We start from the raw sequence: 24,237 nt of genomic DNA on the forward strand, positions 1-24,237 counted from the left end.
TGAAAGGCCACGCTGGGCAGCCCAGCCAAGTCACGCCGGAGGGATTAGTTCCCTGTGACACCCCTTCCCCCACTCCCATGACCCACAGGCCGGACACAAAAGAGGCTGCCGGAAACTCCTGACCACTGCCAAGCCGGTAGCCGCAGTGCCCTGGAGAGGAATTCTCAGCTCACCACAGAGCATTTCTCATCTAGTTTTTTTATGGGTTTGGGGTTGGGGAGGGGTTGGTGACCAGCCAAAGACGGGCGGCAGAATGATGAAATCAGGCAAGCCCGCAGCACTGATTCATGTCACGGTGGGAATGGGGACAGGCTTTTGTGCCAACCAGAATGTGCCTTGGTTACACACTCCAGTTAAAAATAGTGGTGGCTCAGGATCGGCCATGGTGGTCCAAAAGAAATTTTCCTTCGTCTGTAATATTCTAATTGCTTTGAAAGCAAACATATTTCTGCATTAGTTATAGAATATAAGTTATCTTTAAAATTCAGAAGGAAATGGCCTCCGCTGCTGTTTGGAGAGCCCTCGGGTTCTGGGGTGGGGTGGGGTGGAGATGAGGGTGCAGGGAGATTTCTGACTTCTGCTCTGATTATCTCAGACCCACATCGTTCACACCCGTTCAGCTCAGCCAGCGTTTACCTGCCCACTACTGCACAGCCCAGGGCTTCACAGCTTACCGGGCACATGCACATGGGACCCTCTGGAAGAAGGTGATGAATCATAAAGAGCCTGATGAAAGAGGTGATGAATCTCAAATCACCTACACCCGTGGTTGGCCGAGGGCAAGTTGGGGCAACGGACAGACAAGCAGCCAACCATAACCAGAGACAGAGGAGGTAGGTCCTGTATCAGTGATAATGTCAGAGTTGGCCTTGAAGAACTTGTGGAATTTTGAGATGTAAGGAAGGGATGGTGCAGGGGTGGGCCAGCCCGGGAAGAGGAAACATCTTGGAAGACAATTAGGATGTAGATGAAAAAACTCACGGTCATTTCCAATTCCACTGCCATAGCCCCCATCACTGGTCCTGGTCCCCTGGAACATCTCACCTGTGCAGCCCTCTTTGACATCTCTACCACCCCCTCCATTCTGGGGGATCTCAGCAGGAGACAGTGTGTGTGAAAGCTCAGTTTTTTTCACTATTGTTGCTATTCATAAAACTGCCTGGAGATAGACAGGAGTGGGAAGCAAATGTCAGAGGGATTAAAGAATTTGCCCAGCTGATGAGGAAGGGAATCAGGAAGCTAACCCGGGCCACCCCCATCCCCACCAGATGTCAAATAAGGTAGATGGTGTCTGGCTTGGGTTTATAGACCCCCTAAGTGAGATCACCCTGCTTTCAATCCCAGTTCTGACATCACTGTGTGACCTTGAGCAAAGTACTTAACCTCTCTGTGCCTCCATTTCCATAGGTACAAAACGGGGTAATAATCCTTACACCAGAGCCATCGGGCAGATTAAAAAGGATCCTGCCTGTAAAATGCTTAGTATAACGCCTGGAGCACAGGAAATGTTTAAGCATTCATTCACCGCTGTTATCTCCTATCACTGATATTTATTGTTCGCACCCACTGTCTCTCATTCAGAACCTGAATTTTAGAGTCTGGTAGTTGGCTGGAGACCACGTCTGAACCTTTTCCTTAATCCCACGATCCTCCTCAGAAAAGCTGCTCTCACTCCATTTGCAGACTTCACAAGAATTCTCTCAGCCTGCTTGTGCCATCACTCAATATGGTGCTTTGGAATCCTTCTGTTAGCACAGCTGTGTCTGGGGTCTGGGAAAGCTCTGAGGACCCCGGGGGTGAGAGATGCACATGAGAGAGGGTCTATCGAGCAAGTGGAGTTGGGGGGTATGTAAGCAGCCTCCCATCCTGTTCACGCATCCCAGAGGAGCACCCCGTCTGGCAGGCCGGCACCCCTTCTCTTCCTGTGTGCTACCCTGGGCTGGCCAGACGAAGAGCTTGTCTGCACCTTGGCTTAGATGGGCTTTCTTGCAAGCTCACCCACAGGGGAACATGAGAGCTGCATGCTCACTGAATCCTAGACCCTCCCGGCCTCACTCCTGGGGCCAGGTCCCCTCCATCCCTGACAGGTTCATCCAGGGACTGGGTCACTCCTGGGGCCAGGTCCCCTCCATCCCTGACAGGTTCATCCAGGGACTGGGTCGTAACCAGGAGGAAGTTCGGGGCCTCCTGGGACTTCCACCCACAGATCCCAGCTCTCCTCCTGCAGAAACCCAGCCCCGTCTTTCTTCCATGAGCACCAAAGGTGGGTCCCACACTTCTGGAATCTTGAGTGAAGCTCATGCAAGTTACATCACCCCTCAGTGCAGTGGTTTCTGTGTCTGAAGGCTTCCTCATCTGCCTGCCCGCTTGTTAGCATTACAGTTGTGCTTGCTGTGATGATTTACAAGCGAGGAAAGAGGCGCTCGGGGGATAGGCAGTTGCCCCAGGTCACCAAGCTGCTAAGCCATGTGGCTCCAAAGCCTGCAGCCTTGGCACCCACCACGCTGCCTCCCCAGTTTCTCCCGCCCTGACCAGGACCGGAGGAGGATGCAGGAAGTCCAGGAGCCACTCTCAGGGAGCAACCTTCACGTTCAACACGGCACACCGGCTCTCTCCCCGGCAGAGGAAGGACCAGCAAGAGGACCAGGAGGGAGAGGGAGGTCAGTGCTTTCTGGAAGGGGATGGAGAGACATGGATGCAGTGAGGCCAGCCTGGGTGGGGGGAGGGGCTGCTGCCCAGGGGGAGGCCTGGCCTCTGGCTCCCACCCAGGGGGTCGTAGAAACAGCTGGTGGCAGCAGCACAGGCCGAGGGAGGCGGCAGGGGCCGGCTGGGCTGGCCGAGCTACAGAGGGGCTTCCTGCAGTGTCCAGCCACAGGTACCTTGGAGCAGCCCTGGGCTGAGAAATCTGAAAACCCCTCCCTTCCTGGGCTGTGGGCGGGGTGCTTGGAACACTTTCAGTTTTGTTTCTCTGCCTGCGAGAACCGAAACTCCTCGAAACAGAAGGACTCCGCAGAGCAGAACATGGAGGGAAACTTCCAGGTGTGCAGGAACTGGTAAGAAGTTGCTTTCCCGGCGGCCGACCTGAGGCTGGCTAGTGAGAGGGGCAGACAGGATAAGGCTGTTTCTGAAGTTAAGAGAAAAGGGTCCTTGTACCCAGGAGGGCCAGGGTGGAAGATTTAAACTCAGGAGATGTAGGAAGATGATGAGAGATGGTCAGGGTTGGCGAACATCCCTGAATGCCATCCCACCCCCACCCCAGATATTTCAGACTTTCTGGGACAGTTCTAAAGCCAAACAGCCAGGCTAGCTGTCCCTGCTGGGCTACTCATACTTTTCAGAACTTGGGTCCTAACTTGGAGTTCGGATCATATGCTCCGCACACCAGTCTTAGACAGAAAGGGGCCCACGGAGATTGTCCGGGACCACACCCGCCCTCACATTGAGAGGGCGCTGTGGAGCGGGGTGGGGGGTAGAGCAGGGGTCCAGACCACACCTCTAACTCAGGGAGACCCGGTCCCTTGAAGTACCTCACTCTCGAAGCTCCCTACCTGTGGTGGGAACCAGGGGGATCCCTCCCAGAGAGCTTTCTCCAGGCAGACCCTCCTGGCTGAACCAGCTCAGGAAGAGCTGAAGGGCCAGGCCGGGCAGAAGGAGAAAGGGGCCAGGCCGGGCAGAGGGGCAAGAATAGAGGAAGGGAGTGGGAAGCAGCCTTTGTGCCACCTGCTTGGGCTGTGCAGGTGCCAAGACCTTGTTCAGACCAAGCAGAGTGAGGCTCTGGCTACTCCCCTCTGGCCACATCGCATGTGCCCAGGACATGGGCAGGCAACTCTCATCATCCTTTAGGCCTTTAGAGCTATGGCCACTATGTGTCCTCTCTCCCAAGCTGCCACGAGCAAGAGCTGGTTGAAATGAAAGGAGGAGTATTAAGAAACACCCTGCCTGGGACCTGGGAGGGTCAGAAGCTTGTGTTTTTTGGGGTCTCCGAGAAGGGTCTCAACCTCTCTGTGGGTTGCACAGGTGAGCCTTAAGGCAGGGAAAGGTAGATGGCTTCTCGCTCTGGGAGACCTGGGAAGCTCTCCCTATGGGGATTCTGAAAGTTGGCATTGCCCTTGCAAGGAGAGTGGGCATGCAGGGCTGGATTTCCAACTGGCTGTGGGCCAAGCAGGGGAGCGCTTGAAAATAGACAAAATATTTGAAAGAATTTGATATTTGTTATTTCATTTTAAAAACAGCTTTACCAAGGTATAATTGACATAAACTGCATTTATGGTACATTTTTAAAAATATTTATTTTATTTATTTATTTGGTTGCACCGGGTCTTAGTTGAGGCAGGTGGCCTCCTTAGTTGCGGCTCACCGGCTCCTTAGTTGTGGCATGTGAACTCTTAGTTGTGGCCTGCATGTGGGATCTAGTTCCCTGACCAGGGGTTGAACCAGGGCCTTCTGCATTGAGAGTGCGGAGTCTTAACCACTGCACCACCAAGGAACTCCCTGTGGTACATTTTTAAAGTGTACCATTTGACATGTTTGTCATAGATATATACCCATGAAACCATCACCCTGTCTGCTAAAAGTCAATAAACTATCAAGTTAGGAAGAACAAAAGGGAAGTTTATTCAAGCCACACTGAGAAGCGTAACCCAGGAAGCAGATTCTCAGAAAGCTCTGAGAACTGTCCCACCAGTTAGAAGTCGAAGGCACAGTCATATACATTTTTGAGACAAAGGATCATACATCAAAATGACATACTGATATTTCACAAAAAGTTCACCAAGGATACATAGTCTAAGTAAGCACGTACAAAGTGTACCAGGCAAACAGCGAGTCACTGTCACTAGGACCCCCTACAGAGCTGGGAAAGAACCCTATTCTTTTATGAAGTTACATTGCTAGCTTCAGAAGAACGAAAGAAAAAATTGATCTTTACAATCGAGCAGGCACTCCCATCTTTGAGGAGCTCTGGTTAATGTGTAATACAGATGCACACCGTACATTAGGAAGGGAGGAGGCCCAAACAAACACAGGGAGAATTTTATGTTTAATTTTTTCTTGTCCTGCCTTAAAATATAAATTATATTTCATCAATCACAGTCAAGATAATGAACCTCTCCATTACCCCCAAAAGTTTCCTCCGGCCCCTTTGTAACCTCTGCCTCCTGCCCCTCCTCGGCCACTCCCTCTCACCCCAGGCAACAGAAGAGTTTACAGAGTATCCTTACACTTATTTTATGATTTTGCATTGTTCTGATTTAGGACCAACATGGGGAAGGGGGGCAGGTGGTATCGTCATCATATTTTCAGTGCTTGAGGCCTTGAAAGATCTTAATCCAGCAGCCCTGGATATGAAATACGGCTCCCTGCTTTATACCATGAAATAAGCCTGTTTTTCCTCCCTCTTGATCCTGCAGCAAAAGAAGTGTGGCCCCTGGCCACTTGGCCCTCCATGAGGCCTACTGTCTGCTGTTCCTGGTCCTCTGTCCAGAGTGCAAGGAACCCGTCCTGCAGGATAAGATGGAAGAGCACCGCCGGGGCGGGCACCAGCAGGTGGGGAGGCGGAAGCAGGGATGGAGGTGGGGCCACCAGGCGGCGAGTCGGCGCCCGGTCCTCACTGCAGCCCGTCTCAAGTGGGCGCCCCGCGCCCAGCTCCCCCTGTGAAGTGGAAAGGGTAGTTATATCTGCCTTTCTTGTACTGCGCTGAGTCAACCCTGGTTTTCCCATCCCCTATCCTTTCCCTACAGGCGATGGGTTCGGCCAAGGCAAGGGGGTCCCTGTTTCAGGAAAGGTAAAATGTTCTTTAGAGATGTGTCAAGAGGAGAGACAGGAAAGGAGAGCTCTAGAAGGCACTCATGGCCAAGGCTGGTCAAAGGTTAACCTTTCTCTCCTGCTGTTTCTGGAGATGGTCAAGCTCAGGCATCCATTTCATCTCAGCGGGTCCCACAGATGCTCCTTGAGCACAGGGCTGGTGCTGCAGGGAGACGGGGGAACCTGACTCCTGCCCCCAGGCGCTCACAGACCCGCACCTGACACACAGAGCCAGGGCCGCTGAGCTGGGTGGGACTCCAGCGTCTCCCTGCGTGTTTAGGTGGGGTGCGCCATGTGTCAGCAGAGCCTGCCGAAGCACTTGCTGGAGAGTCACGAGGTGAGAGTCAGCTGTGATTTCTTCCCCCAAGCCCAGGAGGAGGGGAGCGGGCCAATAATAAAGACTTCCCCCCACCCCCTGCCTCCAGCTCTCTCTTCTCGCCCAGGGAGGCCTGGGGCCTGGAGCTAGCTCACCACAGGGCCTCCTGCCCCCGGATGCCCGTCAGAAGGGCCTGCCACGGTCCACAAGCCCAAGAGAGCTCGTGTTTGCCAAGGAGCGTCCCCCCACCCCCCGGCCTTTCCCACCTGCTTTCTCTTACTGGCTTCAATCCCCCAGGGAAAAAAGCTCATATCCCCAACGCAACTGCAGTCACTGCAGGCCAGTGACCGTGCCCGTCCCGCCTGCCTCCCCGCAGGCCAAGGAATGCCAGGAGCGCCCCGTCGAGTGCCAGTTCTGTGAGCTGGCCGTGCGCCTCAACAAGGTGGACATCCACGAGCGCCACTGCGGCAGGCGGACGGAGGTCTGCCCAGGCTGCGGCCAGCGGCTCGCGCTCCACACGCTGGCCCGGCACAGAGATGAGTGTCGGGGCGAGCAGACCCGGCGCCAGAAAGGTGAGCAGGGATGGCAAGGAAGGTAAGCTCTCAGCAAGACAGGTGACATGTGTGATGACAGATACACACGTCTCAAATTCATCTGGCTATTCTGGACCACGTACTAGAGTGGCCTTCTCGTGTGTCTGCTGTGATCTCTAAATGACTGGTCCAGGGAGACCAAGACGCCAGGAGCTGCGGGCCTGGGAGCTACACAGATGAGTGCAGAGGCAATGGGGGCCCGACAAAATGGGAGGCTTCCTTGGAACCCCTCAAGCACGATTCCAGCCTAGCAGAGACCCACCTGCATCCTTTTACAGATGAGAAACCTATGCATAGAATGAAACAGGGGCTTGCTAGAGGCAGAAACCAGACAGGACACCCAAGTTCCCTGACACCAAATCAGGAGCTTTTTCCACCATCAGCAGCGGACAGAAGGGATCTAGTTGTAACTCCTGACCTTGGGGCCTATGTGTTGGCCGCCTGGTACCACTGTGTGTTCTCTTGACCTGGTTACCTCTTCATGAGGTGTGTTTACGGAGGACAGCAATGTGACAGATCTTGTGTTCACTGGTTGTTTTAGTAACACAGTAACACGTGGAGAGAGCCTAAAATCCTTTGGATGGTAAGTCACTCCTGGTAAACAATTTTATTAAAATCGGCAAATGAAAAACTGGAGTGCTTGAGACTCGTGTACGTTTCCAGCATGGCTGGGCTTCAACACAGCCAACAAACAACTCTTCAGCACAACTTCATCAACACAACACAGCTTCAACAAGACAACACAACACAGCTTCAACAAGACAACACAACACAGCTTCAACACAGTCAGCAAAGATGTGTGCAATAACTCCTCATTTGATCACAGAGCTCAGAAACTGGTGAAATGAAAGAGCAGTCAGACTGGACGGGGCTGGCATCTGTGGTAACGGCTCTCTCCGTCTCCTTAGAAACCAGTCCTGCTCCAGGAAAATGTCTCTTCATCCGGGCTGTGTGCTGCCCCGAGTGCACTTTTGCAGCTTAAAGGAAATGATGTGGATGATTCCTGCTGTGGGTGGCCTGTGTGGCCAAGGACCCTGGCAGTGCAGGACACTCACAGCAGGCTGGGGACAGTTTATCATCAGGACTGCAGGCCACGTACACAGTTGTGGGGCAGTCGGGCTAGCCATTTTCAAGGGCAATCATTTGTGCTGTTGTTTCCATGCTTTTTCAGGGAAGAGAATTCCAGCTCCTGAAAGCAACATCTGCTGCCATTATTGCAACCAAACGATCCCAGGAAATAAGTATTTCCACCATATGGTGAGTAGAAATTAGTTATTTTTTAATGGTGCCAATAGCTAGTCCATATTCCAAAAAGTGTGATGTGAAAGGTGGATTCTGGGTCCAGTTTTACACAGCATGGATAACAGAGGTTCCCATATTTTTAGTTTTGCTTTGTTCAAAAAGGGATGTTGTGAATTGGTTTAGGCTAATTTAGCACACATAGTTGGTCTCCAGTCGTGCCAGCCCTTCAAGGAGCCTCCCTGACCAGTCCAGCTATCACTGATCACCTCCAAACATCTTCAGCCTTCAGGGCCTGGACATGGTAATTTGGTCCTTAATAGGACCTGCCTTATTATTTTCTGTCCCATGCGGGAGTCTTCTCAATTAGACTGTGAGCTCCCTCGAAAAAGTTAACAACTTTCTCCATCTTCCCACAGTGAAACTGGTATCAGGGCTAGGTACCAAAAGGGGGACTCTGTAAAGATGTCACAATGTGATTGATTGATTGATTGCTTTTGCCTGGGAACATTCACAAACTCCTCCCTCCATCACTCTGAGCACGTTTTAGTGCATTAGCCCGTGCCAAGCTGCTCCCTTCTTTTGCAGGATGGAGCATTTTCTTTCTGGGGAAACTTCCTAAGGCTTCTCTCCAAAGAACTCATTTCCTTCTGCTTGGATGGAGCGCTGTTTGTCCTTTCTTTACCCTTCAATTCAGAGAAATATGAATATCAGAACTAAAGAGACCCTAGGGGTGATCTAGACCTTTTTGTTTATTGTGGGACAATACATATAAAATTTACCATTAGTGACATTTAGTGCATTTTAATAGGAACACTTGACTTAATGAAGTCTAAATTAATCATATTCCCTACCCTCCTTACAAACAATATATGGATTTGAGAACATGTTGACTCCGATTCTCTATTCCCACCTTATATGTAAATGCTATGGAATTTAGTTTCACCTTGTTTTCATACTATCCCTCTTTAGTCATTATTATTGCTGTCATTTTGTGCAATTCATGCCTGCTTGAATATACTCACACATTTACCTTTCTCTTTGCTCACGTTCTTTCTTAAATCCCAAGCTTTCCGTCTGGGTAGGATTTCTCTCTTCCTGAAATACACGTCTAGGTAGTTCCCTCAGCAAGAAGCTGTGAGGAGTAAATTTTTAGTTGCCTGCACAGGTACTTTCTTCCTGCATTATTGAATGGTAGTTTAACTGTGCATCCAATTCTACGTTAACCGTTATTTTCTCTTAGCATTTTGAAATTTAGTCCACTGTCTTCCCCCCTCTATGATTGCTGTTGATAAGTCTGCTCTCAGTGTAATTGCCATTCCTTTGTGGATAACCCTTTTTCTTTGGTTGATTTCAAGATCCTCTTTGCCTCTGATCTTCCTGGTTTCACTGCAATGCATCCAAGAGAAGATTTATTTTTATTCATCCTGCTTAAAACAATATGCTCAAGTGTGTTTATTTTTTTCCTCTCTTCTTCAGAATTTCTCCTGCCCAAATCTAAAGATTTAATTCTGCCTTAATCAGTTCTGCGAAGTCTCAGCTATAATCTGAGAATCTTGGAATCCCCAATATTCCCTGACCCCTCCATGTTCTCCCAACTCTTTCTGTGGAACATATTGGATGTACATCAGACCTTCTCGTTCTATCCTCGTGTCCCTTAACCTTTCACATTTTCTATTTCTCTCTCCTATATTCTGAATAATTTCCTCACATCTATTTTCAAGTTCATTCTTTCTTGGCCAAATCTAACCTGCTATTTTTAAGCCTATCCATTGAGGTTCAGTGTCTGTATTTTTCATTTTAAGAAGTTCTGTTTATCTCTCTTTCAAATTCACCTACTCTTTTTTTCATAGGGTCGTATTCTTTTCTCTTGTTTGAATCATTTTTGATTAATTTATTTTACAGTCTCTCTCCTATTATCCTGTTATCTGAACTCCTTGGAGACTAATCCTGCTAATGGTTGTGTCTATGACTCTTACCCAAGGTAGAGTGTTTCCTTGTGTGTAAATTTGAATCGTGAGTTTCTATTTGGTGAGACTCTATCTGTGAGAATCCTGTAGGACCTAGTTTGGGATTATGTAACCTCCAGAGGGATTTTGTGATGGCTTCTGCCATACATCCCAAATTTTACATTAATTCTTCTGCTTGGGTATTCCCAGAGCGTGAGGATTTTGTAAATCTGAACCCCAAATACAAGGATGGCATGAGCCTCAGATTTTGAGTTTTCAGGAGTGTCGGTTTTGCTTCCCCACCCTCAATTTCTAGTCCAAGGTAGACAAGCTTTCTTGCCACTTTCCTTTTCCAATTAGCCGATTCTTTTCTCTTAGCCACCACAGGTTAGCCTTCAAGGTTCCCAGCTTTACTCAGGGAAAGGGGAATCTTAACTGCCAATTTCACTTCTTGTGTGGATGGGACTCTTCTCTTATCCAAGCTCTTAGATACGAGATTGACCCCACGTCTCCTCCTAAAGTATCAGCTCATGTGCTTAACAGGTCAGGTCTTCATTCCTGGAACATGGAGCTTGCTTGCTTTCTTGCAAAGTCAGCTCAGTGAATGTTTGTCATATTTTATCCAGCATTTCAGAGTGGGAAAATTTCAGGTTATCTTGCCTATTGTATTGTCTACAATTAAAGCTGAGGTCATTTTAAAATTTGAAGTATGACTCATAATTGCAGGACAGATGCCGTCCAATCTCAGATTCTGTGACATATTCTCCAGTTGGGAAACCAGATATTCCTCCTTCATCCCTTTCAAGTCAGGCTGCTGAAGATCAAACTTCCACAGCAGAGAAAGACGTCCGTCCAAAGACGAAAAATACAAGCAGATTTCCCCTTCTTTCTGAAAAGTCAACACGGCAAGCACCAAGAGGCACAAACAAAACCACGGATCTGCCTTTGAAGTCTGATGGCAGGCTCAGGGCCTCCTCTCCTGTAGAAGACGAGACAGCCTATGACATTCTGAGGAGGTGTTCTCAGTGTGGCATCCTACTTCCCCTGCCAACCCTAACCCAACATCAGGTACCCAGCCTCCATTCTCTCCTTATCTGGCTGGGAGCCATCTGGACAGTGTTTAGAGAGACCCAAGACCTGCAGGATATTCTCAGACATCTTTATCTCCCCTTTCTCTGTGTGTCCGAATCCATTCTCATAGCACCTATCACCTGGTTATATATGTGCATCATCTCCCACCTCTGAAGGCAGAGCCAGATCTTTCATCTCTGTATCTCCAGTTCCCAGCCCAGGGAATGACCACAGCAAATGCCCCAAAACTGTGGAGCAAACAAATGAACAGAGCACACCCAATCTAGCTCTCTAGCTCATGGTGTAGATAAGGCAATCCAGGCCCAGAGATCAGAGCCTTGGTCAAGATACTAAGTCAGTTGGTATCTTGCCTCCAGCAGATCAGGATTTGCAGCCTCAATAGCCTGATTTTTTACATCCTAGATTATTTTCCAATAATAATAAGAATTAGTATTAGAGGTAGTTAACCATTATGCACCAGTTACAATGCAAAGCTCTTTACAAATGGTTAATCATTATAAAAAACATGCAGGTATTTTATCCCTATCTTACAGATAAGGAAACTAGACAGAAAGGTGAGTAGCTTCCCCAGGATTATACAACTAGAGAGTGGCAGAATCCAGCCTAAAATACATGTGTATATAGTTCCAAAGCTTATGCTTTTAAGCCCCAAACAGGATGCCTCACTCAAAAAAAAAAAAAAAAAAGCTTTCATTATTTGATGTTTTTCAAAATACAAAAGTACTAGATACTACTAAATACTAGGTTTTGTTGTAACCAGTTGACATGATACCATACAAACAAATATAAAGATAAAGCTCATCCTCCCCGACACCCACCCCACTTCCCCAGTCCCACGCCCTGAGATACTAGTTTCAGTATCCTGGTGGGTATCCTTCCAAAGCTTTACCTCTTTTCACACAAACATGAACAAGCCTCTATGGGGTTTGAATTGTTTTTTCTTTTCCCCTATATATCATCTTCCTATATTCATTACTCTGCCATTTGCCTTTTTCACTGAATATACGATGCACACTCCTTACAAAAAAGTAGACCTAGATCTTGTTTTTTCTAACTTCTCTATATGCACACAGCACATAATTTTACAAAGCTGAGTGAATTTCATACTTGCTGGGGGTGTTATTGCCATATTTCCTTGCCTCCCACAATTTGAAATTTCCTTCCATACTTCCCTCCATCCTTACATAATAGGGTTGCCGAATTTAGCAAATAAAAATTCATTACTTGGGACAAAAATAACTACAAAATAATTGCATGAGACATACTTATACAAAAAAAAATTCTTTGTTTCTCTGAAATTACAATTTAACTGGACATCTTGTATTTTATCTGGCAACTCTGTTATATAACCACACACACACATACACATTTGGAGTCCAATTATACACATTTCTTTGCATCTTAATGTTATGATTCATCAATACCCAAGGACATCCCTCCAAGTCAAATGATGTTGTCCCCCCCCCCTTTTTTAATGGCATAAGAGTCCATGGTGTGGGTATCCTCTAATCTGTTCATCCACCCGCCTCATGATGATAGGCCTCTATTAAACATTGTCCCAAGCCTCCCATAGACCCCTCATGGCTCACTGGGCTCCAAACATTTTCTACGGCATCTGTAGCTCAGGGTTCCTGCTCCAGGAACTGGGGATAGGATTACCCAGAGATATCCTAGGAACTAACACTCCCCACTTTAAACTCATTGAACTTTTTTTAATATCCATTTCTTTAGGAGAAATGCTGGTGGTTAGCTTCATCAAAAGGAAAACAAGTGAGAAGTTCCAGCTAGCTTTGGAAAAGAAAAGGTACAACAGATTTAGAAGATTTTGTTTTTACACTGGTTTTTCTGCTTGCTTTCTGTGCTAGTCTTTACTTGTGAAAAGAGATGGGTTTTATTCACTGGGTTTCTTTCTTGTAGAAGAAAAGTTTGGATTCTGTTTTCCTCCTTTTGAGCCGAGATGTTGGTTTCCCCAACAGCTACAGATAAACCAGAAGAAAAAAGGGCTCTGTCTCTTCTGCCTGAGAATTCTGATCAAACATCTAGGCTCCACACAGCCTGGACACCTTAGGGAACCCAGCTTTGTCCCCGAAGAATAAAAAAGCCCTCCCTGAAAACTTGTCCTCCACCTTTCTGTAGATTTTTCACTGGTTTTCCAGGGCCACGGATGGCAGCGGCTAGCACGGCAAGGAAAGGGGAGTGGCAGCAAAGAAGAAATGGAGAAAGGAAGAGAAAAATGAGGCTGGGTGGCAGGGGAGAGCCAGGTAAAGCACAGAGAGGTGCTAGTGAGGGCTGTTGGCAGGGAGACCAGCTGGGAGACACCTAGAGATGCAGCCCACCTCCCAGCAAACAGCACGCCCTACCTTTCTGCCTGGCCCGTGGGGAGACCCCAGACCCCACCAGGGAAGGAAGGGCCCAGGACACCCCACCCTCCCGAAACTGGAAAAGTGGGGCATTTCTCAAGCTTTGTCAAGTTGGCGAAGTCAGGTTTGCTTAAGACTTTCCTTGGGTCGGCAGCGACAGTGGTTTCCCAGAGAGAGGCCACGCACGCTGAGTCCCCGGGACTGGACAGGACCCCGGGGGTGGGTCAGGACAGGAAAGGTGGCGACTGCGCGGGCCTGCGCCCCAAGTCCGGGGGCAGAACCTCTTCCTCGCATGAGGAGGGACGGGTAGGGGGCGCGGAGCCCAGCCTCCCGCCTCTGGCCCCCTGGCCAGGGCGCCTTCCCGGGCCATCTGCGCGGGGACCCGTCTTGCCCCGCACGCGCACGATCGGTTGAGCTGGCAACCCCAGGTTTGGGCCCCGCGGCCGCGGTTATGAGCAGAGCCCCGCAAGTGGCGGCGCGTCACAAAGGCGGCTGGGCGCTCGGCCTCTAGCCTCTGCGGGGCCTGGCGCGGAGCCGGAGGTGGCGCCGGTGGCGTCGGAGCCGAGGTGGCGCCGGCGCAGCAGGCCGGCGCTCGCGGTCCCAGCAGCCCGAGCAGAGAGCGGCGGGTCGTGGCGAGCAGCGGGTAAGGCGGCGCGAGCGGGCGCAGGCCGGGGACGCCCCCCGAGGCCAGCGCGGGGGTGCGGGGCTGCCCTCCTCACCTGCCGCCCCCGCGAGGCTCCTGGGCCACCTCCCCTCCCCGGGTGATCGGACACCCAGGTTTCCTCCCAGGCTTGGCAGCTGTGTGACGTGGTAAACCCAGCCTAGGTTCCAGCGTCCTTAGGCTGGGTTGGAATCCCGCTCCCCACCTAGCAGGCCATCTCACCGGGACACTTTCCTAACTTCCCATTTGTAAATACCTTCCCTACAGGGATGTTTTGGAAGCACCTTGCCACCCACTTTCTGATGGCAGCAAACACTTGTATAACATTTACTGTGTGCCAGGCACTGTTCTGGTGCTTTCCATATATCAGCCCGTTTAATTCCCCCAACGCTAGGAGAAAGGTACTTTTATTACCCATATTTACAGATGTGGAGACTGAAGCATAAATAAATTAATTACCTTGCTTAAGGTCACATACCGCAGTTGACAGAACCAGGATCCAACCCACTAAGCTGCAAGAGGGGAGGTTCCAGGCGGTAACATGACTTTTGGACCACTTGCAACACCTTTCCCAGCCCACCAAAGATGTTCTTCCAACCCCCCCGCCCCCCATGGCTTAAAGTGTCTGATAATTCTTCAGACCCTGTGACGTTGCTGGGTCAAAGGGCTTCGATTAGCTTTCGAACTGGTTAGCTTTTTTCTTTTCTTTTCTTTTCCCTTGGCCGCTCTGCGAGGCTTGTGGGATCTTAGTTCCCTGAAGAGGGATCTAACTGGTGCCCCCTGCAGTGGAAGTGAGGAGTCCTAACCACTGGACCACGAGGGAATTCCCTGGTTTAGCTTTTCTTGAGCATCTCTTAGGTCCCTTGCTCCTTACTAAGTGCCGTGGAGTCCCCTAGCCCCGGACAGTTTATATGTGATTGAAGACACAACCTTATTTCTTCATTAGTTAAATGTTTAAGTACTCCTCAAAAGAAGAATGAGGCTGTCCCTAGTCTCAAGGAGTGTGTGGGTTTCTGGGAGAGAAAGGCTTAGATTATACTAAGATTATACTAAGGATGGACACAGGGAGAGAGGGGAAAGAGAAGGGGAGCCGGCTGACCCACTGGAGCCCTGTGTCCTGGGTGGGGGCAGGCTGCTACCAGTTCCCCTGTGGAAGTCTGTCTGGGTGGGAGATGGCAGGGCCGGCTGGAGGCAGGGGCCAAACTGTTCTGTAGGTGATCATGGGGTAGGGAGGACAAAGGCACGGGGGAAGACCCCAAAATAAGTCCCCTACGGGAGCTTGCTTGAGGATGCTCATCGCCACTGTGCTGTTGGGGGGAGCTGGAAGAGGCCTGGGGGTCCATCACAGGGAGAGTGGGTAAGAGAAAGAAGGGGATACCCACCACCGGGTCTATTCAGATGACAGATGCCGTGTGAGACGTACGCAGGGCAACATGAATGATGCTTACAGACACTGAACACACATTTGGCAAGCACGCTCACAAACAAAAAGCAGCACATCAAACACACTGGAATAGTTGCCTGTGGTGGGGAGCAATGGAGTGGGACATAGAATTAAAAGGGAATAAATGAATAAATAGAATCAAAGAGAGGTCTTGGGGGCTTCCCTGGTGGCGCAGTGGTTGAGAATCCGCCTGCCAATGCAGGGGACACGGGTTCGAGCCCTGGTCCGGGAAGATCCCACATGCCACGGAGCAACTGGGCCCGTGAGCCACAATTACTGAGCCTGCACGTCTGGAGCCTGTGCTCCGCAACAAGAGAGGCCACGACAGTGAGAGGCCCGTGCACCGTGATGAAGAGTGGCCCCCACTTGCCACAACTAGAGAAAGCCCTCGCACAGAAACAAAGACCCAACACAGCCAAAAATAAATAAATAATTAAAAAAAAAAAAAAAGAGAGGTCTTGCACAGACAAGTGTCTGTCCCGAACTGAAAATTATGATTAACTTGTCCCTCTGAACCCGAGGCCTGAAAAGTGGAGGTAGGAAAAAAGTATAAGAGAAAGAGTAAGAAAACCCAGGTCTAGCCTGAGTCCTGTTACTAACTTGCTGTGTGACCATAGGCAAGCCCCTTTACCTCTCTGTGCCTAGTTTCCATCTGTTAAAAAAAAAAAAAACCTCAATTCTCAGATCTCTTCCAGCTCTGAGTTTTTGTGAACCACAATGAATGATCTTGGGTTACCTGGTAAAGAAGCCAATAAAAGCTTTATGGAGTGGTAGGGCTTGAACTTTAAAAATGGGGGGTTTGGGAGAGGTAAAGAAAAGGAGGGTAGTTCCCAGGCAGGGGAAACATTGAAAGCAAAGCCATGAAGATTTTCACAGCAGATGGCTATGAAAAGTCTGACCGAGGGCTCAGTGTATCTGGCGGGGCCTTAGCCCAGTTCTTCCCTGGGACTCCCTAGCCTGGCTGGGGATACCACCTGCAATCCAACAGCCAAGTCAGAGAACTTTCAGTCCTCCCAGTACAGGTGTTCACCAGTTACCAAATCATGTCTGCCAAAGAACTCACTGCCCACCCTGATTCCCGCTATAATGCCACCCTAGTCCCAGGCTTCAAGCCTGGCCTCTACTATGGACCATCCTTCCTCCACTCCCCCAGAGTATTCTTTCTTTACCTCAAGACTGACCACGTCACTTCTGGGCGTGTGATCCTTCGACCTGCCCTGACCTCAGCTGAGGTTCTCCACCTTTGTTCTGCTGCTGCACCTTTTGAATATAAACACAGCCATCAGCAATGTCGCTCAACACAGACACTGATTCTCATCCAGAGAAGATGTCAGAATTCCAAAGTCTTAGGAAGAGGGGACAGTGAAAATCCCTGGCTGTAGGACACAGCCTTTATCACATCATTCAGAGCGTCTTGATTGATGCCCTTGAACCAGCACCTCCCACTGCTCCAGCTCCAGTTCCATCACTCCCTGACCCTCACAAGTTAAGCTCCAAGCAATTTTTAGTTCCGTGAATGTGAACACATCACGTATACTCACAGTTCTGTGGCTTTGCCCATCTTGTTCCCTCTGCCTGGGATATACCAGTTCCTCCACCACCAACCTGTCTGCCTTGCAAATCCTACTCACCCTGCAAAACCCAGCTCAGACGCCACCTCCTCTGAGCAGCCCTCTCTACTTCTCACACAGACAGAACTAGTCCCCCCGTTTGTGCTACCCTGCACCATGAATATGCCTGAGGATTTTCATGTCTCCCACAGTGTTGTCATTGAGTCCCGGTCTCTGTCCCTGATAGACCCCTGACGGGCTGTGACTCCTTGCAGGTGTGCACAGTGTGGTGGATTTATCATTGCACCCCCTGCACCAGCCCAGTACCTACACATGGGGCCATAGTGCAAGTTTGTTCCATTGGGTTTAATATGTGTTTGGCAGGTGATGGTTCTTCCTCTTTACTCCCCACAGAAAACAAGTGATTGCTTTGCTTTCCTCATTTTTGGAAGCCCTGCCTACCACACAGCTGCAGTGGACATCCCGGTTCCTTGATGGACGAAGAAGGCCAACCGATCCAGCCTCAAGACGAGAGCTGCTGGGCCACCCTTCCCGATGTGTGCCTACATCGTATTTTCTGGTGGCTGGGAGACAAAGACAGGTCCAGAGCGGCCCTTGTCTGCAGAAAGTGGAACCAGATGATGTATTCGGCTGACCTCTGGCGATACAGGACTATCACGTTTACTGGGAGACCTTCCAGGGTACACGCGTCCGAATTTGTGTCGGCTCTTTGGTATGTTAAGAAATTCGGTCGTTATCTGGAGCACCTGGAGATCAAATTGCTGCATCCTTACAACGCTGTCCTGACCAAGAAGTTCCAGGTCACCATGCAAAGCCTTCTCTCGTGTCTGGGCAAGAGAAACAACCGTCTGAAATCTCTGTCCATCCAGTACCTGGAACTGGACCGCCTGGTCTGGAGGAACAGTATCAGGAACTTGCTCATGAAAAGCTTGAGCTCATTCTTGAAGAAAATGGGCAAACACCTGGATTATCTCAGCCTAAAAGGGGCTAGGCTCACCGTGGGGCAAGGCTGCCACATCCTCAACTCCCTGAGCTACTCAAGGAAAGAGAGTGTGGTGTCAGAGCTCAACCTCGAGGACTTCTTCAGCCACCACCTCACCGTCTACAGCAGCCCCCAGTTCAACAAGACCATGGCCACGTTCCACAGCCTGGAGTCCCTGAGCCTCAACTACAACTGCATCTCCGACGAGCTGCTGGAGAACTTGTGTGAGAACAATGCCGGCACCCTCTGGACCATGAACATCAAGTGCCACAGTCATGACCCCCACGAGCAGGTCATCTGGGGCATGTCCTGGGCCAAGCTGGCGAGGTACGCCACCAACCTGAGAGTCAACTTCTTCTTTGAGCAAGTCATGGAGTATGAGCGCTTGGCCCGGATCCTCCTGCAGGAGATCCCCATCAGGAGCATCAGTCTGAGAAACTGCTCTTTCAGCGACCCCGACTGGTCCATGAGGCCCACTCTGACGGATCTCCTGCCCACCTTCCGGCACACTCTGCAGGTAGGTATGAGCTGAGGGCTGGGAGGCTTGTGAGGAGGGGCTGCCCCTCGGGTTCTTGCTACCTGCTCTGGGCTGGGCTTGCACACACTCACTCAAGGTCAAATTGAGGTTCTGGGAAACGTCACCAAACTAAGCCCCCCCCGGTCCCCAAGACCGCAGCAGAGGACAAAAGCTACTGCTCACTTCCTATACGTGGAACCAATTCCTGATTGGCTGTCAACCAAGGATAGCTCCTACATCCCTGGCTCAGAGCTGTGAGGCCTGAGCATGAAGGTGCCTCTACAGGTGAGAAGCAGGTCAGCAGCTTCTTCTACTTCTCCACCCAGTCACAGCAGCACACAGGACCCAGTGTGACTCCAAACCAGACAAAAAGCCAAATTTGACCCAAGTTACAGAAGAGCTCAGAGGTGTGGGCTGTTCTCTAATCTGGCAGCTCCCGATCTATAAAATTGGGATCATTTTGTTCCCCCCCACCCCCCGCCCCGCAAAGACCTCTCAGAAGGCTGTGAGGATTGATACTGAAGCGTATAAATACCACTACTAACAGTGAGGGATGACAAATTGCTAAGAGCTCATTTACGCTCACACAGCCCTGAAGTGGGCAGGCAGACATCATAACCATTCGGTGCTGCCCATGGTCACCTGGCTAGTCCATCGCAGAGCCAGGACCACCACTTTGGTCTCCAGACTCCAGATACATTGCCTCGAAACTCCAAGTTTCGTAAATTTGGATGAGATCACTTTCATTCACAAATCCCTTCTTCCGACACCTGCGTGTCCAGTGCCCCTTATCTAAAGCACTTGAACCACCGTGGGCTGCCAGGCCAAAGCCAGGGCACGAAGGTGTTATGAAATGATCCAGCCAATCCCAGCATCTCTGTCCACATCCGTCTTCCCCTTTGGTGCTTTTCCAGAAACTAACTTTTGAGTTCAACAACAAAAATGAGTCTCTGGACAAGGAGCTGCACCGCCTCATCTTATCCTGCAGGAAGTTGTTTTACTTCAAAATCTGGGCTTTCCTTGATGTTAAGTTTGTGGAGCAGATCCTGCAGAGTCAGGAAGAAGGGCGGTGTGCCCTGCGCACACTCAAGGTAAGACCCCCCCCCTGCCCGGGGTGGGTTCCATGGGGATCGGGCAAGGGCATCCAGGCCCCTGGGCGGGCAGGCGTCCAGCCCCAGTGTTCCTGCTCTGGGATGAAGGTCAGGAGTGAGGCAGGGCATGGGGGGGAATGGACGTCTCACAAGTCTGTCCATTGGAAATTAACAATTTCACGGAAGGGAATCTGGAGCTTTCATCCTTAGTTGGGTTTGGGCTTTTCCTGATTCTGCCAACAATTGTACGTGTACATCATTCAGATTGTCTTCGGGGTCCGGGTGATGTAGCCACTGTGTGTGTGTGTGTGTGTGTGTGTGTGTGCGCGCGCGCGCGCGTGTGTGTGTGTGCGCGTGCGGAGGTGTTTGTCTATCGGCACAGGTGAGAATTTACACAAACAGATATGAGACGAATGAAGAGGACAGGACACTGTGGGAAATTTACAGGAAGTACAGACAGCTGATCGATTCAGAGCTTAACTATGTTGTCATCGCTTACTCCATGAGGTAACGAGCGCTCTCCAGAGGAAGAAAGCCAAGAGCACTTTGAACTTGACAATCCGAGCCTCACAGAATGACACTTGGGGCATCCCTTACCCCCACCCCTTTTTCTCCTCTCTCTTCTCTTTACTAGTTTCACACCAACATGACACCCCAGCAACGGCTGGGACTTCTATGTGAAGACCCCAGGTGACTTTAAAGTGCTATCTTTACCAACTATCCGGGGGTGATTTCTTTTTTTGTCATTTGGTTTTGCTTTTTGACCCTCACTCAGCCACAGAGCTGAAAGCCCAAAGTCGCTTGGAGCAGTGTCTTACTCGGGGACCCTGACTAATCTCCCTCTGGAAAAGGTGTAAGTAGACAGAGAGCAAATAGAGCAGCTGCATTTTCCACTGACTGTCAGTGTCAATTCAGAAACACTTTCTATCCTGGCTGACCTTCACATCAGAGCCTCCTGCCACTGACGCTGGCCAGGCCTGATCTCAGATGAATGAAATTCACCAGCACATCCTAGAGTGAAGCAGGGAAATTCCCTCGTTTAGAAGGCGCCTGCTCAGAGCCGGAACTCCCTCCCACAGGAGATCAGCCCCTAATTTATCAGTGTTGTGGACTCGGGTCTCCCGCATCTGCTTTTCTGGTGTCTCCTTTATTCCCCATCCAGGCAGCATGGCGCCCAGCCTGCTACAAACGTTCAGTTCTCATGTGGGGCTGAACCAGAAGTGGCCTTTACACTCATATTCACGAAGAATCTGTAATGTCCTGGAGAACTATTCCTAATGCGATGTTAAGTGAAACAGTAGCCCTTGAAGAGGAACTAAAAGTCCTTGACTTTCCTTAATGGTTAAACTATGATTATTTTGTCTTCTTCGACTGTTTGCATTTCTTTCTGCATATTCTTGCTTCTCTGATTAAATTTATTCTTTGGCTAAAGTTTTTCTACAGACAAGAGGTGGCAGAGGGTAAGGGGTATCTGTCCCAGGAAGGCCCCATAGGGTCCTGCTTGGTTATAATCTAAGGAGAGCTCCCAGGTCTTAGTTGCTGAAACCAGAAGGGCCCTTGGGAGCCATCTAGTGCCTGTGGACCAGAAACGAGGCAGCTTGCTTTAGCAGAGAGGGAAGGCTCAGCTGGAGTGCAGACCACCTGGGAGACTGACTGATTGATTGATTGGTATAATGACTTATTCATGCTGTGGACCAGTTCTGGTTAGTTTCCTTTCATCCCCAAACACAGAATCTAAGCATAGAGGACTCTTTTATGGAAAATATGTTAACAGAAGTAACATTTTTATGAACATGTTTTCCATAAAAGAGTGAATTCGTTTTCCAGTTTTGCAAATCTCTTGCACATCCCACTTAATAGCAGACAGCTGGGTTCTCATCCGGGTTTCTGTGGTCTGTCATAACGTCAAACGCCGTGCGTGAAGCCTCCGCAAAACTCCAGAGAGAATTAGAGTGAAAAAGGCACGTAACGTCTTGCTATTAGTGGATCTCTTGAAAAACGGTTTCAAGGACCCTCAAAGATTCACCTGAAAAAAAAAAAAAGATTCCCCTGACCACACAGAGAGCTACCGCACAGACCTTCCTGTTCCCCGAGGAATCGAAACAGCATCAAGCCCAGGAGAGTCCTAGTGGGAATGTGCAGAGGACACGAGGTTTCCGAACCCACAGATTTTTAACAGGTATCCACTTTTTTATTTACCGCATTCAGAGGCGCAGTGGTAGGTGGAGACACAGACTTGTGGCATCGCTGGGTGACAGCTTATCCACGCCTGTCCTCCAGTGCAGGGCAAGAGGCCGGAGGGCCGCTCCCACACTCCTCCCCCTGCTGAGGGTCCGCAGAGAGCACGCGGTTCTTTGCAGAAACGCGCAGAAGAAACTGGCATGTCCTGTCTTGTACTTATGAGCAGGAAACACATTCTGACTTCCCGGTGCCTCCTCTCAGCTGTTGGCGGAGCTGATGAAGCCCCGGCCACCAAGTGACTGGGGTCAGCGTCTCAGAATTTACGAAGATAGGAGGAAAGTAGGGCTGTGATCAGACTAAGGTGTAAACAGTTACCCCAGGCAAATTGACAGTGGAAGTGCAGTTTTTCTTTTCTTTTCTTTTTTTTATTTATTTTTGGCTGTGTTGGGTCTTCGTTTCTGTGCGAGGGCTTTCTCTAGTTGCGGCGAGCGGGGGCCACTCTTCATTGCGGTGCGCGGGCCTCTCACTATCGCGGCCTCTCTTGTTGCGGAGCACAGGCTCCAGACGCGCAAGCTCAGTAGTTGTGGCTCACGCGCCCAGTTGCTCCGCGGCACGTGGGATCTTCCCGGACCAGGGCTCGAACCCATGTCCCCTGCATTGGCAGGCAGATTCTCAACCACTGCGCCACCAGGGAAGCCCTAGTCCGCTTCTTTGATGGATACTTACCCCTTTATACAAGTGACCCAAACAGCTATTCCAGAGAGGGGACCTACAGAAAATTTGATTTGCAGTTGGAGGCCACAGAATTGTATTAGTTCACTGGATGAATATCACACACGGAGAGAAATTTGCCTGCCTTCCCTGGGTGGTGTTTAGAAAATTGATCTGATTCCTATTCCTCTACATTTGCAAAAGTACAGATTTTAAAAAACACTGTCTAGACACAGCCACACAGAAAATCTCAAATGTTCAGGTGGTGTGTAAGCCCCTTGAGAGCATACAGTTTTGCTTTGTCCATTGTGTGTCCCGCGTGCGTAGAACTGTGCCAGGCACAGCAGAGGCACTCACCACTGAATGATTTAAAATAAGATCTTGTTGAGGTGTGAGTCCACCTTTGTTCACAGTAAATAATCGCTTTTTTAAATGTTTATTTATTTGGTTGCACCAGGTCTTAGTTGCGGCAGGCAAGCTCCTTAGTTGCGGCTTGCCAGCTCCTTAGTTGTGGTATGCAAACTCTTAGTTGTGGCATGCACGTGGGATCTAGTTCCCTGACCAGGGATCGAACCCCGGCCCCCTGCATTGGGAGCATGGAGTCCCCTGCACCACCAGGGAAGTCCCTAAATAATTGTTTCAAAGTAAAATTTGTACAGATTTTTTAAATATTTCTTAAAAGTTAATGTGCATAATAGGAAACTGAAAAACACAAGAAGCAAAAAAAGTCACCCATAATCACAGTTTACAGTTTGACGTGTCCTTCTAGGTCCCATGTATGTATCTACACAACTGAACATCCATTTTTATGTAATTAAGATTGTATAGTTATGTATCATGCTTTTTCACACATCATGAATATTCACTGTTTCAAAGTCCCAAAGCTATTCAATATATGAGTATTTTGATAACCAAGAATACACTATACCAACTCAATCAGGAAGAAAAAAATGTAATCCTGCCTCTCTTGGCGACAAACATATCACAAAAGACAAAATTGGCAACAGGCCTCTAGCTAAAGATATTGTCAGTTATGATTAAAATACTGCATTCCCTTAATGTTCAATTAAAATTGAAATATAGGGACTTCCCTGGTGGTCCAGTGGTTAAGACTCCATGCTTCTCCTGCCGGGGGCACAGGTTCAATCCCTAGTTGGGGAACTAAGATCTCCGTGTGCCACGTGGCTTGGCGACACCCCCCCCCCCACAAAAAAAATGAGAGATAAAGCAATAGAGTACACAAAGTAAATGCTTCTAAGAGAATTCATTATCCAATGTATACTATTAAAATATTAGCAAGGAGATATGTTTCCATTGAATTACTCAGCAACGTATTTCTATAGTACAGCCGAAAGAGATGCACACACATCAGTGGTCGGCCTCAAAATGTAAATACAAACACATCCACACACATCCCTCCCTCTCGAACCAGCGCACAGACACAGTGCGTACTGTTCAGAAAGGTGGTTTGGCCAATCCCTCCCCCCACAAAATAACAATATTTCATATGAATCTTAACAAAAAGATACTTACAAAATGTCTTTTTACTACCTCTACTTTTAACATATATCAGGCGCTTCAGAACATCCACTAGATACTTCAAAAAAGTACTTAGCATTGTCAACTATTTATACAGCAGTGAGGAATAAAATGCACACACAGAACAATGGTTATGACATGGAAATGTCTCCCAAGTGTGACCAGTCTGGCACAGAAGCTTCTTTCCTT

At 49.4% G+C, this 24,237-nt stretch overlaps 2 protein-coding genes across 12 annotated transcripts; both read left to right on the plus strand.

Moving 5' to 3' along the window:
- The first annotated feature begins 729 nt into the window (after positions 1 to 729).
- On the plus strand, positions 730 to 12,795 carry XAF1 (XIAP associated factor 1). Of its 7 annotated transcripts, none has more exons than XM_057535905.1 (8): positions 730 to 833; positions 2,517 to 3,053; positions 5,409 to 5,544; positions 6,083 to 6,139; positions 6,495 to 6,690; positions 7,883 to 7,968; positions 10,626 to 10,967; positions 12,723 to 12,795. In XM_057535905.1, exons 1-8 carry the CDS (start codon positions 730 to 732, stop codon positions 12,777 to 12,779), a joined length of 1,515 nt encoding a protein of 504 aa, XP_057391888.1. In that variant the 3' UTR covers positions 12,780 to 12,795. The 7 variants fall into 7 exon arrangements, with proteins under 7 accessions (XP_057391888.1, XP_028021088.2, XP_028021089.1 ...); XM_028165288.2 differs by lacking the exon at positions 730 to 833 and having other exon boundaries at positions 2,591 to 2,660; positions 2,959 to 3,053; XM_028165287.2 differs by lacking the exon at positions 6,083 to 6,139.
- On the plus strand, positions 12,723 to 22,043 carry FBXO39 (F-box protein 39). Of its 5 annotated transcripts, none has more exons than XM_057535910.1 (4): positions 12,723 to 12,795; positions 17,421 to 18,526; positions 19,441 to 19,617; positions 20,125 to 22,043. In XM_057535910.1, exons 2-4 carry the CDS (start codon positions 17,501 to 17,503, stop codon positions 20,296 to 20,298), a joined length of 1,377 nt encoding a protein of 458 aa, XP_057391893.1. In that variant the 5' UTR covers positions 12,723 to 12,795; positions 17,421 to 17,500; the 3' UTR covers positions 20,299 to 22,043. The 5 variants fall into 5 exon arrangements, with proteins under 5 accessions (XP_057391893.1, XP_057391894.1, XP_007177463.1 ...); XM_057535911.1 differs by having other exon boundaries at positions 12,725 to 12,795; positions 17,459 to 18,526; XM_007177401.2 differs by lacking the exon at positions 12,723 to 12,795 and having other exon boundaries at positions 17,425 to 18,526; positions 20,000 to 20,227.
- The last annotated feature ends 2,194 nt before the right edge of the window (positions 22,044 to 24,237 follow it).

Source organism: Balaenoptera acutorostrata, chromosome 20 (assembly GCF_949987535.1).
Source record: "Balaenoptera acutorostrata chromosome 20, mBalAcu1.1, whole genome shotgun sequence".
In the NCBI taxonomy this organism is placed as follows: Eukaryota; Metazoa; Chordata; class Mammalia; order Artiodactyla; family Balaenopteridae; genus Balaenoptera; species Balaenoptera acutorostrata.